This window comes from Pseudopodoces humilis, chromosome 7 (genome assembly GCF_049639895.1).
Source record: "Pseudopodoces humilis isolate 2021_Gansu_Grassland_sample_001 chromosome 7, ASM4963989v1, whole genome shotgun sequence".
NCBI lineage: Eukaryota > Metazoa > Chordata > Aves > Passeriformes > Paridae > Pseudopodoces > Pseudopodoces humilis.
Window position 1 is genome coordinate 9148996 of NC_142206.1, and position 18984 is coordinate 9167979.

General features: G+C 38.1%; 1 protein-coding gene across 8 annotated transcripts in view; it reads left to right on the forward strand.

Moving 5' to 3' along the window:
- The window catches only part of SHANK2 (SH3 and multiple ankyrin repeat domains 2), a 278034-nt gene that overhangs the window by 30102 nt on the left and 228948 nt on the right, over positions 1-18984 (forward strand). For all 8 annotated transcript variants that reach the window (XM_088057744.1, XM_088057747.1, XM_088057749.1 and 5 more), the window contains 8 exons: positions 1753-1972; positions 7902-8105; positions 9723-9794; positions 9928-10036; positions 10289-10440; positions 11244-11411; positions 13476-13592; positions 16935-17012. In XM_088057744.1, coding sequence (XP_087913870.1) covers positions 1753-1972; positions 7902-8105; positions 9723-9794; positions 9928-10036; positions 10289-10440; positions 11244-11411; positions 13476-13592; positions 16935-17012 — 1120 coding nt within the window. The remainder of the gene's footprint in view (positions 1-1752; positions 1973-7901; positions 8106-9722; positions 9795-9927; positions 10037-10288; positions 10441-11243; positions 11412-13475; positions 13593-16934; positions 17013-18984) is intronic.

Here is an 18984-nt window from a genome sequence, read left to right on the forward strand (position 1 = left end):
TAAGGTGCTTTGGAGAGCAGCATTAATCTACAGTTCAGTGAAGCAGCAAAAAAATGGAATACTCCCTGCAGAGTTTTCCTTTGTAAATAGAGCCTTGCATTAAGCTGCTGTGAACTGGCTTGCTTTCAGATTTCTGAATGCACTGGTTTTGTCTTCATTAGTGATTATAGCTGAGGGTAATAACACTGGAATTATCCTTAATCAGAAACAACAATAAGGCTTGATGATGTGGGGATGTGATGTGATGTGCTGTGGGAGTACATGTCCTTGACCTCCAGCCTCAGGCCTGACTCACCACTGCTCGGCCAACATATGGATGCCTTAAAATGGGAAATTACAGTGGCAGCCTTTGGTCCCTTCTCTGGAGTCACTGCTGGGACAGTGACTGGGCAATGAAGAGGGAATGACTTAAACTAAATTGGCTTAAACTAAAGTGTTAGACACAGTGGTAAAAAATGTTCTTTTATCCTTTGTTCTTGTTTGACTTTATTTAATTTGGATGATCTGGCTGAGAGATCAGTATAGAAAATGCGCATTTGGATACCTCAGTACAGTCACCTGGTTTATGAGTGACTTTGGTCAAATCACTTCACCCTTCCATGCTCCACTTTTGCTATACTGTCTCTATTTAAATGTGAGCTGATAGTGGAATTGCTAGAGTGAATGGCTCTTCATTGATGTATTTATTTATTAAATTTTATTTTTCTTTTAACTGAATTTTTTATTTTGCATTAAAAAGCAGAGGAATTGTCTTGGATGATTACTCACAGGAGAAAAAGAAAAATAATAATACATTTTTTGGCCTCCTAAACCTGAAAAATTACATGATGTCCAAGCACTGCAGAGTTTATTGTTGGTCTTTTCAGTTTTTTTCCACTGTAGATGTTTTCCTCCATTCTAGTTTCTTCCATTCTATTTTTCCATAGAATAATAATTTTCATATCCTGTAATGGTTTTGTGGGACAAAAAAAAATTCTATTGCTCTCCTCTTTTTTCTTCTTAAGTGCAAAAGCTTAGAAGGAAAATGCTCTGCTGTTCTTAGTGTGAGATCCCTGATTACAAATGTCTTTAGTCTGGAATAAACATGACTTTCATTTCAGCCTGAGCTATATTACAGATTGAAACTGCTTCTAAACTCGGAGTACATATATATAATGGATAGATTTGGGTGGTGTTGGTTTAAAGGCATGTTGTGTGAGCCACAAACAAGAGAGCAGCATGTGTCTGTCTGGCTTGCTGTAAGATTTAATTTTTTGTTTGGTTCCACTGTTTGGGAATATTGACTTTTATGAATGCCTCCCCTGAGCAGATTTTTGATGTACAGGGTGATGTTAGTTTAGCATTTACATTAATTCCCTGAAATGTCTTTTCTCTTGGAGGAGGAGGCTTCAAAGCCAGACCTAGCTCTTAGTACAGTTTACAGTGGTGCTGGTTAGCACAGGACTGGGTAATTATGCTGTTTTTTCTGGATCCTTTGGGAGGTTGGGTGTGCCTGGGAAGGAAGGTAATCTTCTTTTTTATTAATCTCTTTTCCTTCTCCTGCCCTTCCTCTTCTCTAGTAAATTGGTAGCCAGATTTATTTCCTTTATACTCTGCCTACCCACATAATTGACAGAAAGAAATAAAAGGAAAAAAACCATAAAACTTCCTTGTTAAATCCATGTTATTTCCAACAAAAAAAAAAATGGAGCTGATTCATTTTGAAGACTTGAACTGTAACTTATTTTTTATTTTTCTCCTTTGTATTGGCAGGAAAAGAAACTTTAACATGCCTCGTAGCCCCACATCAAGTGAAGATGAAATGGCACAAAGCTTCTCTGACTATTCTGTTGAGTCTGAATCAGACAGCTCCAAAGAAGAAACTATTTATGACACAATTAGAGCAACTGCAGAAAAGCCAAGCAGCAGAATGGAAGATAGTCAGAGCAACACTTTAGTGATTCGAATTATCATACCTGACCTGCAGCAAACGGTAAGACAGAGTGCACTTCAGTTAAACAAAGTGAAATTAATGATTAGCTTTGCTGGCTTCAATCTGTTCCCTTTTCTTACTTTCTTTTTTGACATATTACAGACAAAATTAATGTTTTATTTTAGTGTCTATGCTTCGTACCCCAGTGGTTTATTTGACTGGTTGCCTCAACTAAAGTCACCATCCCTTCCAAGAGAGTGGATTTAATGTGTTAACCTGATGAAAGCCATGTTCATAAAGCAAAATATCTCTCTGATCTGCATTCAGAGATTTTGGGTAAAAGAAAGAGACTTAGGAATCCATAATCTCATCAGAAGATGAAGAATTAATAGAAAAATCACATATTTTATACATATATATATATATATATATATATATAAGTTTGTGATTGACATAAGACTGGGGTCCTGCAAGAGGTCATCAATTTGTCTTTCTTTACTATATTTATTGTCTTCCTCTGTCACCCTGCCACCCAAAAAACATCCCTTTTAGAAAGCTTGTAGCTTTTACAGTGTAAAGATGAGGAAAGAAAAGCACAAATAAACCATTTCTTCCTCCTTTGCTGCTGTGCCTTTACTACAGGGTGTAGTAAAGTGTGTTTCTGTACCTTCCACCCAGAGAAACCAAACAAGTGCTGTTATAGGAATAACAGTGTCATGCTGGAAAAGATCTTGGGAGAGACTGATTCCACCTAGAACACTATTTGCCCAAGTTTGTCATTAATTATCTGAATTACCCTGGTCTCCTTGAATGCTGCTGTCCAGATTTTCACTGGTGGCACCAGTCTTTTGAAATTTCCAAGATTATCCATTTTATGGATGTGAGCCATATACATCACTCTGTGCTGACATGTAAGAGCTACATCATGCCCTGCTGCCATCGAAGATCTATCTCAGATGAAATTCTTTCTTTTTTCTTAATTAAGTTCATTTTTAGAATGATAGAGATGAGCTGGCTGCAGCCTGACAGGGAAGAGCTGTTTTGACAGTGTTCCCTCAGGTATGGTTCTGGAGGTCTTTTTTGATGATCTTACCAGCTTGCTCTATCTGTGACCCTATCAATGAATAGATCCATGGAAATGGAAGGGAAATACTAGCTTTTCTTGCTACATTTCCTCTGCTGTTAAAACCACAGGGAATATAGTAGCTTTCTGAAGCCCTCTTATTTAATTTCTCTGGTTTTTAGATCGATAAGTTATTTATTGACACTATCAAGACAATTTTTAAATTAATTTTATTATTTGTTCATTTTTATTGCTTTACTTTTTGTATTTCTTTTTCCTTTTCAATAAACTTTTCATGAAAAGTAACTGAATCATTGTAAGCAGTTCTAAAGTATTTCTTACTTAATTTATCAGCCCACAAACTCTTTGTGCAGGAAAGGGAAACCTGGATTCAGGTTAGCAAACAGGAGTATTGGTGGATTAAATGTAGCAGAGCAAACTGTGGAGAACACCAGAGTTTGAGCTGTTATATAGCTACAAGCCAGAGCAAACATAGGCCCTATTTCCTGTATAATTATAATTAATTTAACATACGAGGTGTTTAAAATTAGTCTGTTTAATCAAAGAAGTATGAAATAACATAATTTAGTTTTCTGCTTTTTTTGATTTTTAGGGAGTATAATCAAGACTATATTTGTTCTAAGGAAGACAAGTTTAGGGGTTTAGATAAAATTCAGCCCACTGGGGAGCTTTAAAGCCTTAGCCCAAGTTCCAGAGTGCTCATCTGAAGTGGCTGTGGTACAAACTGCCTTTATTTCACTGCAAGTATGAGATAAGCACCAAGCACCATGAGTAGGATGTGCTGCCATGGAAAACTTTATAAATTACCACTCATTGTAGGAAGTCTGTCTTGTTGCTCTTTTATTCTCCTTTGAAACTTAGAAGACAATGTGAACCTTGACAAGTTCATACAGAGCCCTTAAGAACAATTGCTTTTCAGTTCTTATATAAATTATTTTTTTGTCTCCTTCTTAGTTCAGATGATAAGCCAATTTACTAAAACACTACTTGGTAGAAATGGTAATTTCTTACTGCATCTGTGCATGACCTGTATTCAATAAGTATCATCCTTCTCATATGAGGGGGAAAATATTTAAGTGAGAGAGTGAAAGATTTCCTGAGCTCAGTAAAATTCCTGAGAGAATGGAGAGCATGGAAAGCCCTTCATGGTCTCAAGGAGAGAGGGTAAAAAGGCTGTATTATCTGGCATATATTGTTTGGTCTGAATCCAGGCCCAGTCATCTTGTATCCATTTTGTTTTCCAGCCCATGTAGGAACAAATCCCAACTGATGCTGCCTATATGTGAAATTGGTCTGGCTCTTCAGGAGCTGTTGTCAAGAAAATCTTCTTTAGCTTGAAACTCTGACAGCAATGGTGTTTTGTGCTTAGAATGGCTCTTTGCCACAGACACTGAGAACAGTTCTGTCAGCCAGTTGTTTTAAGGAATGTTTTCATCATTTTATTGTCAACACATGGTGTTTGTTCCACTCTTTTGTTTTACCCTGTACTTATGTGCTTCCTCTGAGTTATGTTTAAAGTCAAAATGCTCAGATCTATAAATTTTATTAAATTCTGAGGCTGAGATGGGTTTGGGTCTACTGAAGACTTCTCTGAGATACTTTTCTGCCCATCTGTTCTGCTGTTCCACTGCAATAATGAGCATTTACTGATTCCTCCTTCCCCTGGCTTTTGGAGTTTTTAAAATTATATTGGACTTTCCATGCAACATGTTGTTTGGTACATGGCAGTTTGGTATAGCAACATCTTAAGTTGGAGCCACATTTTGTTGTTCTGTTTCTGCATTGCTTTTTATATTTTTTATCCTTTCTTTACGTTTTTATTTGTTGGTTTTAAGGATTAGGAATCTTTTCCTTTACTGCTTTTACTTCTCCAATAAAAGACTTTGTTTACTTTGTGCAGTTTTTGCCTTAAAAAAGTAGGAGCCCAGTTGTCACAACAGCAGTTTGAGTCCCATTTTTCCTTGGAATGCCTCCATTTTTACTTATTTCCAGTCTGTGCTGCCTCATAGATACACTGCAGGTTTTCTTTTGCAACTTTTCCCAGAATTCTTCTGTATCCCACTTTGTGCCTGATTGTTCCTTACTGCTTTCTGTTTGCTCTTCCTTGTTTTTATCTTCAGTTTGATAAAAGAAGCATTTTGCTGCTGATATCTGTTCACATGCCCTTGATCTGGGCAGGTGATCTGCTGACAGCCTGGTCAGACTGGTTTTTCTGACCCGTTCCTTCATGAGTTCTGTGTTTCCTGAGTGCAGTCTGATAAAGGAGAGCAGTGTTTCATGAGAGAATCAAGCCGAACACAGCACAAACCAAAATGAGGGACTTGCTCCCTTTTATTTCTGTGATGCCTAACTCTCATTTGTGTTTCCCACTTTTTGGCTGTCACATCTTTAATATGAACATCTCCAGCTGAAAGGAATAACTCATATTTTGATATCCTGGCAATCATATTTTTGGAGACAGCTGTACAAACCATTGTCCCTCAGTAACAGTGCAGTTTGTGTGATTGACAGCTGAGCAGAAAGATGTGTTTGCTGATTGATTTTAAGCAGATAAATATTATCCCTCAGACATTTTGTATCATGAGCATTATTCCTGCTGAATTAATATCTTCCCTTCAGCTGGGAGTTATATTTTCCCTGGCTTCCCATCCTACCCTTCACTCAGTGACTTGTTCTCACCAGTGTGCAGGAATGCAAGATTATAATTGACCATGTCTCCTGTGATCCAAGGAGCTTTCACATCCCAAACACAGGCCTTGCATCTCAGCAGCCAGTGTTGACATGCTGTCTTGCTGCTACAGTTGTATTTTGAGGGGCCTGGTGTGGTTTTGACAGTAACTTTGAGTCACTCTGGGTTTTTTTTCTTTTTTTTTTTTTTTGCCTGGTCTTCATGTTTTTTTACAGAGAATGTATCTGTCAGTGCAAAACATCTTTGTTTCATGTTTCTGTAATTCCTTGTCACTAAACTATCCCTATTCTTTAATTGTTTTTTCTTGTGATTGAAGATTAGAAAAAGTTGTCCATTTTTTGACTCTGCTGCTGCCTCCTTTCCTTGTGGTCACCACACCATGTGTGCCTAATGAATTGTTCCTTATTTCATAACTAGAGCAGCCTGTGTGTAGGTCCTGCTGTGATTCAGCTGATGTTTCCTCAGAGTACAGAGTGTGGCAGTAAGTAATGACTTGTCTGCAGGATAGAAGGGGTGGCTGTGGTGCTCCCTGCCTGGAGGGCTGCCAGGAGGACACAGAAGCAGCACAGTGGAGTAGTTCCAGGGACAGGCTGATGGAAAATGCACCTTATGCAGCATCTGAGTGTTCCTTTTTATCCTCTTGGGCAGCACCTGCCTCTGTGAGATTGGTAACAGCTCCACTTCTATCCTGCCTGGCTTCATGGAAAGCATAAATAATCACTTTTCTCACTAGTTTCACTTTTCTCAGTGGAAAATATTTTGGTAACAAAAAATTCTCCAGTTATTGATTTACTTTTAACATAACTGATCTTATTTAATTTTAAATTGCTAATGGGATCAGCTTTTTTTTACAATAAGTCCACTTTTGTTTCTTATGAATCACTAGAACAGCTGGGGCTCTCACTGAATTAGTTTGTGAAATATTTCCCTGCCACCAAGAGCAGAGAACACAAGAATAGACTGAACAAAACTGAACATGTTGGATTCTCCAGGTGCATTAAAAACCAGCAGACTTAATTAAACTGTGATCAGAAGTAACTGCTTTGTATTTTTAAAATCAAACCAGTGTCATACAAGTCCAAAATTAGTTTGTTTCATGTAAGAAAGACTTTCTTGGGAGAAAAATGTTATCTTTCCATTTGAATAACACTCATTGTAATCTTTCAGGATGTGTGGATAATGTGTGGATAACGTTAGAAGTTAAGCTCATTATGCACCTTGTAACTGACAGTTTTGCTGAAAAGTGCTAATGTTTGAGTATGAATCTTGTACTGAAGTTTGAATCCATGTAGGAGTCATGGGGCAAGTGAGGTTCAGAAGGGACACAGGGATTTGAAACAGATTAGCCTTGCTGCTCAGTCAGTACTGTAACTGCTGGGGTGTTTGGGAAGGAAAATACTTGTTATAATCTACTTTGTGTTCCTCTCTCCTTCCCTTCAATATATAAAACCCCCCAAACTTTTCACAAAACATCTTGAAATATAAAATAAGTAAGGGAAATGAAAGCTGTTTCCTAGCCAGCCTTACTTGTGACAAAGTCTAACATATCTCTTTATACTGAAGACTGTAAAGGATTAAAGCAGAAACAGCATTGTGTGTTCAGGATGCACACCAGAGGTATCAAATTGCTTTCTAGGCATTGCCATCTGCTGGTACCTTGGAACCAGTGATTGCAGTGTAGGCAAAATCCCTAAACTCCTCAAGTCCCTGAATTCCAGCTTGATAAGAAGCAGAGAACTGGAAAATTTTGTCAAGGTTTTCAAGTTACTTGCTTCACGTTGTATCATTCCTCCCATAAACTTACCCTCAGATAAATGTAGCTAAAAGGGAAGTAGAATTCTTGCCTGGATAACATTTTTTTTTGGTGGATTTGATATTAGAACAGCCGAGAATCAAGCGGATAGTTAAACACTTTGTAACATTGGTTTTGAACAGGTTTTCCATGAAGATGGTCTCTATCTGAGGAAGGATGTGTGTGTTCCCTGATGTTTGTGGAAGGACTTGAAATGCTCTGTGTTTTCACAGTACTTGTGCATTGGGTGTTATCAATTCACATCTGAAGTAGAATTCTTGTTCAGCAATGTTTTGTCATGGAATTTGTATATTTATTGTGTATATTCCTAATTATTCATGACATTTGTAAATTTCAGAATGTAAGATGCTGTTTAAATTTTTTTTTCACTAATTGGGTTCCTTAAAATAATTTCTCTTTGCAGAAATGCATTCGATTTAACCCAGAAGCTTCAGTGTGGATTGCAAAGCAGCGGATTTTGTGCACTTTGAACCAGAGTTTGAAAGACGTCCTGAATTATGGACTGTTCCAGCCTGCAAGCAATGGGAGAGATGGGAAGTTTTTGGATGAGGAGCGACTTCTAAGGGAATACCCACAGCCAGTCAATAAAGGAGTTCCTTCACTCGAGGTATTTTTAGATCTAACATCTGAAGCATTTCTATTCTGATACAAACTGTGCAGAATGCTGTATTTGAGCTGTCTGCATGCACCTGAATTGCATGTGGAAAATGCTTATCAGCAAGTCTGAGCTTGAACCCTCGCTCACAGAAGTGCTGGCAATCCCTTCTTGTGGAGCTGGTCCATCCCCAAAAAGTTGCAAAGGGTCAGCCCTTCTGGGACAGTGGATTTTGGAGTTTTTCTTTGCTGAGGACACAGGATATGGATGTTATTCAGTGATTTAATGAAGCAGTGTAAGGTTCTAGGTGAAGCTGTTGGGTCTGTGATTAGATTTGCAATAGCAGTGTAGCAGTTGTTGGATAACCAGCCTTTGTTTTCTCCCAAAGAGAACTTTCTGTCTTAGTGAAGTCTTTTTTAACCCCCATCTAGTTCCCTCTGTGCCATCCTTCAGAGCACACAGGTTGTCTCTGTCTGTCTCCTGAGAAAGCAGTAAGGGAGGAGAGGGTGTGTACTGGGATTTCCCCCTCTCTCTTGCTCCTGCAGAGACTCTGCAGTTGGGGATAAGCTGGGCAGAACTTTTATGGCACTGAACAAACTTGAAGCAGAGCCAGATCACGCAATATAGCAGTAATCTGGGGCATGAAACTGGCATTTAATTAATTTTGTTATTGCCTGTATGGTGGCAGATCAACCATTAATAATGTGCAGTTAATAGACTTACTCCACTGTAACACAAATCCAAGAGAAAAGAGCCAAGGTCCTGAGAAGGCTTCAGGTCTTCTGTTTTCTAGGAGTTTATTTCAGAGTTTCAGTCAGTGATGTCCACATTACAGCTGTAAGCAAGTTAAACAGACACTTTATTTTGTTTCTGACATTTTTCATGAGTGTTGACTGCAGCAATTGAGGTGTTAAAAGTGATCTTGTGGAAAACTGGTGTTAGAGCTTCATTCAGTGCAGTCCCTTGTCCAACAAAAAGGCTGCATTCCTGGAATTCTGCATGGGACAATGAGAGAATGGTAAATTATAGCTCTGGAAACCCCCATGACTTTTGCTACAGATCTTGCTACTGCACCCAAGCTGCTCAGGATGAAATGTGACTGAGTTTCAGCTAAAAAGGCAATCCTCAAAACCTCATTCACAGAGCCAGTCCTGTTAAACATCAGGAGAACTATTCCCATGTGGAAGTTCTTCTTACTCTGACTAAGGGATTTTCAGGTATCCTTTTCTTTTGTTTTTGTGTTTCAGAAATACTAAGCTGCAATTTTGAAATTGATATTTTTTAATTTAACATGCCTTCCCAGGTCTTTCTGCCTGAGTCTATAAATGAAATGCACAGAAATCCTTGGGGAAAAGCTCTTTTCAGTGTAATTCTTGATAATTTCTGTAGATTCTAGAGGCTGATCTCATTTCCTACACACCTCCACTGATCTCAGTGTATTTGTACAAGATATGAATTTTGCTTAAATGATGTAAAGCTATATGAAATACTGAGCCTATTTCTAAATTTTTTGAAATTTTGCCTACATTTACCTTCACTGTGGATGATACTTCCTGGTAAGGTCAGAAAATGATATTATGAGTTTCAAGTTTTTAAGTTTTAAAATTTCTTCTTCTTTTCCTCCCTTAGTTTCGCTACAAGAAAAGAGTGTACAAACAGTTCAACCTCGATGAAAAGCAGCTGGCCAAGCTTCACACCAAGGTATCCCAATTTCCTGCAGGAGTTAGCAATTACCTACAGTGGGTGTTGACATCAGTTGACAGAATGCTTGATTTTTAGTGTAAATTTTATTTTTGAAGTCAGAGGACGATTAATTTTTCACTCTTTGTTTCAGGCCAATTTGAAAAAATTTATGGATCATGTCCACCATCTCTCTGTGGAAAAAATTACCAAGATGTTGGACCGAGGACTGGATCCAAACTATCATGACTTAGAAAGCGGAGGTGAGAAAACAAAACTAAGCAGCGTAAAGGAGTACCTTGAGTTAGTTAAACTTAAATTGATTAACAAGGTGAATCTCACACATTCCTTCACAACTCCGCGCCAGTGGAATCTGTAGGGCTTTACTGTCCAAAGGAGGTAACTGATAATTTTATGCTTTTCTTTGAACAGTATTTTTAACCTTATTTTATAAAGTAACTTTATTTGATAATTTTGCTCACCTTTTTCCAAGTACACCATATTCTCTTCTTTAGAAACACCCCTGACTTTGGCAGCTCAGCTTGACAATACAGTAGAAGTGATAAAAGCCCTGAAAAATGGAGGAGCACATTTAGACTTCAGAGCCAAAGATGGAATGACAGCTCTGCACAAAGCAGCCAGAGCCAAGAATCAAGTAGCCCTCAAGGTAAACGTTTTCAGGAGCAAATTATGTGTTATCTTATTTTAAAAAAAAATTAATAAAGGAGACTGTTTTCAGTTAATTACTGTATTGTCCTCCATGGATCCTTTAAGATGTGCTTGTTCTAGTGCTTTCTTGTGGCTTTCAAATCTTAACATTTGCTTTCAATAATGAGTCTTTTAATTTCTGATTTATCTTTTCCTGGTAGGAAGACAAGTGGTGAAATTTAAGCTTATTCATTGATATACTGAGATCTATCTGAGGAAATAGGAATAACATTATTGTCACTTACCTCTTTGAAAGCAGCTTCCAGTGGCATGGATTGCACATTATGCCGTTACACAGTGTCTTCTGTTTTCTTTTGTACTTTAACAGGTATTTTTAAATCACACTGATGGTCTTGATTAAATCTTAGGTTTATGGCTTCTGCTTATTCCCTTTTGACAGATACTCAAATTACATGACATTTTAAAATATAAAGCACCTTGAAACTGAAGAGGTGAATGTGTTGCAAAGGTGATGCAGCATTTTCAGAGCTGCCATTTTTGAACCTAGTGAGAGGATGGACATTACACTCCTTTCTGTGCCATCCCCATAGTTTCCTTTAGATACTAATTCTTCTGAGGTCTTCTTGCTTAACTTAGTCTGTGCTGTGGCCCGCTCTTACCAGCTGATAAATAGGTGAGCAAAAAATGTTGTGTCAAGTATCAACTATATACATATTTTCTCAGGTATTTTTTTAGGTAAAGACCCTTTCTAGGTGGAAGTCCCTCCCAAATCTATTTTTCACAGTCTGTGATTGCTTTCAGACCCTTTTAGAGCTGGGAGCATCTCCCAACTATAAGGACAGCTGTGGCCTGACCCCTCTGTACCACACAGCCATGGTGGGAGGGGACCCTTTCTGCTGTGAGCTCTTACTCCATGAACATGCTACAGTCAGCTGCAAGGATGAAAATGGATGGCAAGAAATTCATCAGGTAGGAAAGATTTGCTTTTTGTTGGACTTGCACGAGGAAATGTGCCATGGTTGTTCTAGGGTTAAGCACTATTTTGAAGCCCCTGCACATTCAAGTATGAAATGTCTTCCTTCTATCTTGCTTTTTCTACTTCTTTTTATTTATTCACTTTGCATCCTGCTGTGGTGACTTTGAAGTAGAAAACTGTTCCAGTTGTGTTCTGTAACTTTGAAATCCTTTGATTACTGTGGATTTTGGTGCAGAAATTGCACATATTTATGTCGTGGACTCTTGGAAATTCAGATTCCTATTCGTGGCACTTCAGTAGGAAAATGTAGCTCATTCTTTTGGTTAGATGCCTTGGTAATGCTCCTTGTGTGTTTGTCAGGGTGGTTTCCCCTTGTCTCTGCTGAACTTTACAGGAAGATATGAGTTCAGGATCCTGCTGCTGGGATGCATCAGCCTCTCACTGTCCACTCCAAAAACGCCTGAATGTTACCCAGCAGTGTAAAAATGCTTTATTGATTTCCCTTTGCATAGTGATAAACTCAGTAACAGTCCCAATGTCATTGCAGCTACTTTGTCATTTCTCTGTATGGATGAGTTTGGATAATTACAAAAATTGGAACTGCTGTAGTATGAGATAAATAAAGATACAAGTAATCAGCCTTACAGGTCTGCCTGGGTCATCTGGACTCACTTTATTTTCTGTGCACTATTCTTTAGTACACAGATTTTTTTTCTTCTTTTCTTGGAAAGAAATGGGAGGTGACTTTGGCACCCACATTTGGGTAGGAATCTGAGCTTTTTCACTAAGTGGGTCCAGGTCAAAGTTGTTTGGATCTACCTCTAGAGTAGGGGAAAAGAAAGGAATTATTTTGTTACTATATTTTCTGAGGAGTGGAAAAAATGGATTTTCTTGATCAAAGCATTATCCCATCTGGACTCCCTGAAAATACAGAGAAAATGTCCCTATTTTTAAACCCCAGCCTCCTGCACATAAACTTATTATTTCTCTTAATGAAATAGAGCTTTCCAAACCACCTGTGTTGGTTGAATCCTAAAGAAATAAATGTTTACACCTCAGTTAGTAACCATCTGTTTTGACTAATCAATAATTCAAGCATTCCTCAATGAATTAAGAAGGATGGGGATTTAATTTGTGCACTGAGCAGTTCACTTAATTTTTCTCTTCCAAACTGTAAATCCAAGCCAGGAGTGTCAGTCTGTACCTCCCACTGAATTCAGGAGTGATGAGGTACCTCAGAAAGACTGAATGGATTTCTATATCATATGTCTGTATCTCTTACCTTAAATTCTGATTTATGTAGGAATGATGCTGATCTGGAATACCACAAAGTTCAAAACATTAGAAATTGGGACTTGCTTGGTCAGTGGGTTATAGAGGAGAAGGAAGTCAGGTAAAAGAGGCTGAGGACTAGAATTACTGTGTTTTTTCAAAGCTTATTTGCTAATTAGGAAGGTTTCTAATTTATATGAATCTTCTTCATAGAGGCTTATTTCCTAAAATCCAGGGTCTAACCTTTTATTTGTGTGACAGATAAAGTAATTCTTGAAGATTTTCCCCTGTTTTGGAGCAGTGCCCTGTGGATGCTGTGTGTCTGCTTGACATCACAGAACCAAGAAGATTTACTTGGATTTTGGCCAGATTTTCCTTCTAAGGCGTGTAAGCAGTTTGGGAAAATCTCTGGCAGTCTGATCATCTTCAGTGCCATCTGGTGGGCAGCGCTCTGGAGTGTAGCAGGACAAAAAACTTGTCACATTTGAGTCATGAACATTAGTAGATAAAAAGTTTCAAAGGCAGTATTTTCTTGATCTCTTAGGCTGCCATTCCCAAATAAATCAGATGGTTAAACTCAAGTACAGTACTGCTATACCTGAAGTACCCACATTGGAGCTGGTGCAGGAATGCTCATCTGGGTGTCTGTGCTCCCATCAGAGAGCCAGGTGTGGTTCTAAAAATTAGATCCTCAGTAAAAACAGCACCTTCTCTGCTGAAAATCTTTCCCTGGAAATCTTGCCTAGGCTGTGTAATAACCAAAATATTGATGCATCCCTGCCCAGGCTTGCAGGTATGGACACGTCCAACACCTGGAGCACCTCCTGTTCTACGGTGCTGACATGTGTGCGCAGAATGCCTCAGGGAACACAGCCCTGCACATCTGTGCCCTCTACAACCAGGTAAGAGCCCCTGTTGGTCCCCTGCAGGGACAGAAATGTCTCCAGCAGGAACTGGCAGCTCATGGAATCCCAGGATGGGTTGGTTTGGAAGGGAACTTGAAAATCACCCAGTTCCAGTCCCCTTCCACCACACCTCATTGCTCCAATCCCTGTCCAGCCTAGCCTTGTACATTCCAGGGATGGGCCATCCACAACTTCCTCAGCGCCTCACCATGCTTTCCAGGAAGGAATTCTTTCCCAATATCTGAAATAAACCTGCTCTCTTTCAATTTGAAGCCATTCCCTTTCATCCTATCACTACATTATTTTATATGCAATGAAGTGCTTCAGGTTTTAAAAAGTGGTCTTAGAAACTGGAAAGAACATAATTAAAATTATTTTCTTGGTGTTTCATTCACGGATTACAAATAAGGCTGCTCGTTGTAGGTAGCAAGAGTATGGATATTAGAAAAGAAAACATCATGCTTTACCAGCTTTTTTTGGTTTGATTAATATCTAAATATTTGTTTCCTATACAGAATTTACTGTTGTTATTCTATAATTTAATTTGGAATTAAATAAGGTAGAGCTGTAAAATAATGTGGAAACATCTCTATACAGAAGATACTGGATTCTTTGCTGTTTACAACTTGTGTAGTCATTTACAAGTAGTAGAACCTTTTGATTTGATAGCATTTTATACTCTCTTTGCAGGGATGGGATGGGGAGGGAATGAGTTTAACAACTGTGTTAAAATTCAGCAAATAAAATATTACATTGAATCTGGAAAGCATGAGATGTGACTGTAAACAGTGAAACATCTGTTAAAGCATCTGCTTCTTAATTAATCACCATCTTAGTTTTTTTTTTCTAAAGTCTTGTCAAGACCGATTCCTCAATTAGGTCTGAAATACTCTCAGCTTAAAAAAAAAAAATAAAAAATTCAGGATCATGCACTTTTAGCAAAGGTTATGCAGTATGAGGTGGGAATTAGAGTAATCCCGTAGAATGACAGTGTTTTTCATGCAGAGATGAGATGTGTTTTCCTGACCTTAGTAGAAGAAGTTATTCTGCAGGAGACTTAGAGATTCTAACTGAAACTGCATCTACAAATTTTCAAATATTTACACAATCACTAAGCTTGGCTTGGTGAATGGAACTTTAACATCCTCTACCTGCACTGCCGTCCTTCTGTTTTTCTTCATCCAGTGTATGTGGAAATAAAAACTTTCCCTCGGGGTGCTTTGAACCTGTGCTGATTTTGCCAGTGTTCTTTGTTTTCTATGGAAAGTTGTTATTGGTTCGCGTGGAAGGAGCGGTGCTGCCTCTTGCAGCGGGAGAGGAGAGCAGTATCCTTGTTACCTCCAGATTCCTGCAGATGGAGTCGTTACCCGCTTGATCTTCCAGTCTTCCCTGGGGAATTTTCTTGGTTTACTTTCTGAAGTTGGTAAATTTGTTTTCCTGGATGTCAGAGAAGTCCTGATCTGAATAAACTCTTGGTTTTGAAAGTTATTCCATGGCCAAGCAGTAAGTCTGTTTTTTGCTGGAAAGAAATGTGCCCCCTTTCACTGGGAGGATTGGATCTGAGACGAAAGCTGTTGTAGTATTAAAATTGAATATAATCTAACAGATGGGGAGGAAAGAAAAAGGAGCAAACATGAAGTTAGGAATGCTTCTGTTTGTTTCAAAAGACTAAAAATAAATTTTAAAAAAATTAAAAATGCAATACTTAACCCAAATAAATTTTCTTGGATTTTTTTAATGTTGAACAGCTTTTTGATGGATTTTGGCAAAACTTTTCTAATCACAACCATTTAGTTAATAAATCCCTTTGCATGTTTTTGTTACACTGCAGACAGCTCAGTTAAATTTGTACAGTTTTTAAATGTATAATTCTTTTAGTGTTGTAATATTGGATGATTTATTCTGATAAACAAATGAATAATCACCCAATAAATACAGTATGTTTTTCAATGTAATTATTTATATTCTCAAGTTCTTGATTAAAATTGGGCATTGATCAATTGTTTAGAGATAGAGAGAAAGCAACTAAAGTGCAGATTGCAGTGCAAGCAATTGAGACTATCTGAGTTAATTGTATATCATTAAAAATTATAATCTAAGAAATAATTGTTAATTTCCCATCTTGATCCATTCTGTTGTTTTTCAGTTGAGGAAAAGGTAGGATAACCTCCTTTCCAGATGCACTTAGGGCAGCCCTGTGATGGGGAGACTTAATGGGACCAAGAATCTACTGTGGGGAATTACAAAACACAACAGAAATTGTTTTCAATCATAATCTCTGCAAATTAACTTGTGACTCAGAGTCTAGTAAATGAGCTTCATTTCTGTCATTAAAATACCTAAATTATGCACTTTGTCTTTTCTGACTGCAAATTTACTGTTCAAAGTGAAAGGTAGCACATCCAAATACTTCATTAGATAGAGCTCTATAACACATCAAGACAACCCAGAAAGCACAACAAAATGAAGAACTATATTTAAGACAAGGAACTATAAAACCCTTTGGAAATGTGAATTGATTTGCACAAGACCCTAAGATGAACATCAAAGATGACAAGTAAGAAGAGTCCTTACAGGAATCATCAAAAATTCTGATAATCCACTCAGAACCTCCAAGAATTTCCACCAGATTGTGGTCAGTAGTATTTAACAGCCATGTTAAGCAATGATTTAACCAATGCACTGTACTGGCCCAAAATAAATTGTTTTTAAGGGACTTCCTTTGCAGATTTTCTCAGTTTGGAGGGCCTGAAACCAAATTTTCCTCCTTTTGCTGTAACTGCTAGCATTTTTTAGGGGAAAAGAACAGCAAAAAGGCTGCTCAATGCAGTGCGTATAGACAGATCAAATAATTTCATGTGTACTATAAAAAAAATCATGCATTTAATACTGAGGATAGGTTGGAAAAAAGTCCCCAACAAAATAAGTGGTAAAACTGCTTTGTTTAATTTTTAGCAGGAGGGAAGGATATAATTCATCCCAGTTCTGTTAACAGTACTGTTTTTCCTATAAAACAGGCAAAGAACCCATATGAGAATCAAATTTGTGCAAATATGGAACTTTGTCAGTACAGTTGCTTAAAAGTTTAATAAGACATTTACTTCTTGCATTCCTGCATGTTTCTTGACATTTGCCTAGTGTTTCTAATACACTGCAAAGCACCTGAAGCCCTGTCATTTTAAAAATGCTGTTTTAACAGTTTAAGTTCTCAGATACTTTATTTGGTTTATTTTTTAATCATGAAAATATAGACCAAACACCTCATAACCTCTTAGCAGTCACAGTCTCTTAAGAGCTAAAGGATCCTTATGAACAAGTACCCTTTTCCATCATTTTCAGGAGAGCTGTGCAAGGGTGCTGCTATTCCGAGGAGCCAACAAGGAGATCAAGAATTACAACAGCCAGTCTCCATTTCAGGTAAAAAGGAAATACCTCTTCCCCCTGAAATATTGTGAAGAAAACATCATGTGAACTTGGGTTTGGGGAGAAGTCACAACATACAAGGCTGAACACAGGTGTGGAGTGAGTGAATAAAAACTTTGGGTTTTATCTAATTCACTAAGTGAAGATGTCCTGGAATAATTAGAAATGAGAGGAGAACACCCTCTGGTGACACAGTTAATGAGTTTGAGACTTCTGTGAGCTGTTGGTGACAAAAGATGAAATCCTTGGTGTTCTGCAGTCAGATGTGCCTTGCTTTGTGCTGATCTCCAGTCCCATGTAAGACAGATCCAAGATCCACGTAAGAGTGAACCAAGGATTGTCTGGGCACTTTGGTTTGCTTGGCCTTTCTTGATTTAGCCAAAAAGAAGCTCCTCCTTCCTTGGATGTAAGGCCAAAGAGCTGGGCTGTTTCAGAGATGGGATTGACTCAATGCACCATCAGCGTTAGAGGCTGAAGCTGCCATCTATTATCTCCAAAAGAAAATGGAAGTCTTGCTTTGGATTAGTCAAAATTTTGTCCCCATTTTCTGATATGAAAGCACTCTCAGTAAGCTTAATTAAAAATTCAAATGGAAGAGAATTGTTTGTCCGAAGGGTTGTCAGGTATGGCTGACAACCTCAAGCCCTTATTTCTGAAGCAGGCTTAATTAGCCTGGATGTCAGAGAAACATTCCTAATGCAAAGTGACATGTGAGAAATAGGGATGGAAACTATAATTTAAAAAAAAAACAACAAAACAACAAAAACCAGAAGAATTTTTTCAAGTTACAAAATTTTGTGTTTCTGGAAGAATGATGGCACAGTGCCATTAACAGGAACTGTGCCATGGTGAAATAGGAGTGGGCCGTTTCCCCAAACCCAGGAGTTTTTCGACTAAAACAAATCCTGATTTATCTTTCCTTGGTGTGTCTTCCCCATTAACTTTTTGACCCACTTTGGATAATGCTGGCAGAGGATTCAAAGAACAATGCTTTGACAAGTGAAACAGTTGGAATTTTTGCTGGATCCATGTGGGTCTCTGAGTTAACTCCTCCAAATTTGCATGTAGTTACAGGGCTTTCAAAAAGAACCTCAGCCAAATATTTCTGTATCTATTTAATTCCCTCCATATTTTGAAGGTTTTCTGGGCCTAAGTTGTGCATCTCAAGAGCTTAAGAGTTCTGCTTGCAAATCCCAGCCAGATTGTTGTTTACCTTTGGGACCATTTTCCTCAAATTGGGGAAATGGTGCATTAATAATTTAATTTTAGGCACCATTTTCAGACTGCTAATAATTTTCCATGTAAATATATGCTAAGCACAAATTCACTAAATACTGGCTAATACTTTTCTCTGTACCTCAGAATTATGAAGTGATCAAAAAAATGGAGCAAGAGAAAACCCTAATTATGGGAGGGATGTGTTCCAGGGTAATCTCTTGGATTAGATTAGTGTCTTTGAGGTTAACTTTCTTTTTTGGTTTAGGATTTTGGGGGGAGGGTAAATGTCACACAGAGGAGTTTTCATTTGTCTTCCTCTTTGTGCTGACAGCTCCAACACTCTTGTTCTTGCTCTTTGAAGAGAAAAAGGTGCAGGGAATGAAGAAAAAGTTCAGTTTTATCCGAGTGGAGTGAATAGAGGAAACCCTGATGCCAGCACTGCAATAAAGCAGCCTTAGAATTAATTCTTTGCCATCTGTCTGTTGCTGACCCAGTCGATCAAACACCACAAGTGGAGCTGTTATAAAATTATGCAGAATCCCCTTGAGTTAATAGGATTTTGCATACTAAAAATGTTTGCTCATGTAATCAGCAGGCAGGAACATTGAGGCATCTCATATGTACATAATGAGAGTGGTTGTAGCTGCAGCATCTATTCCTTTGAGTCACCTCCATTATGTCCCATTTTCAACAACCTAAAAGGATGATTCTTTGGAGTTGCTTCTTGGAAAATGGATGATATGAAAGC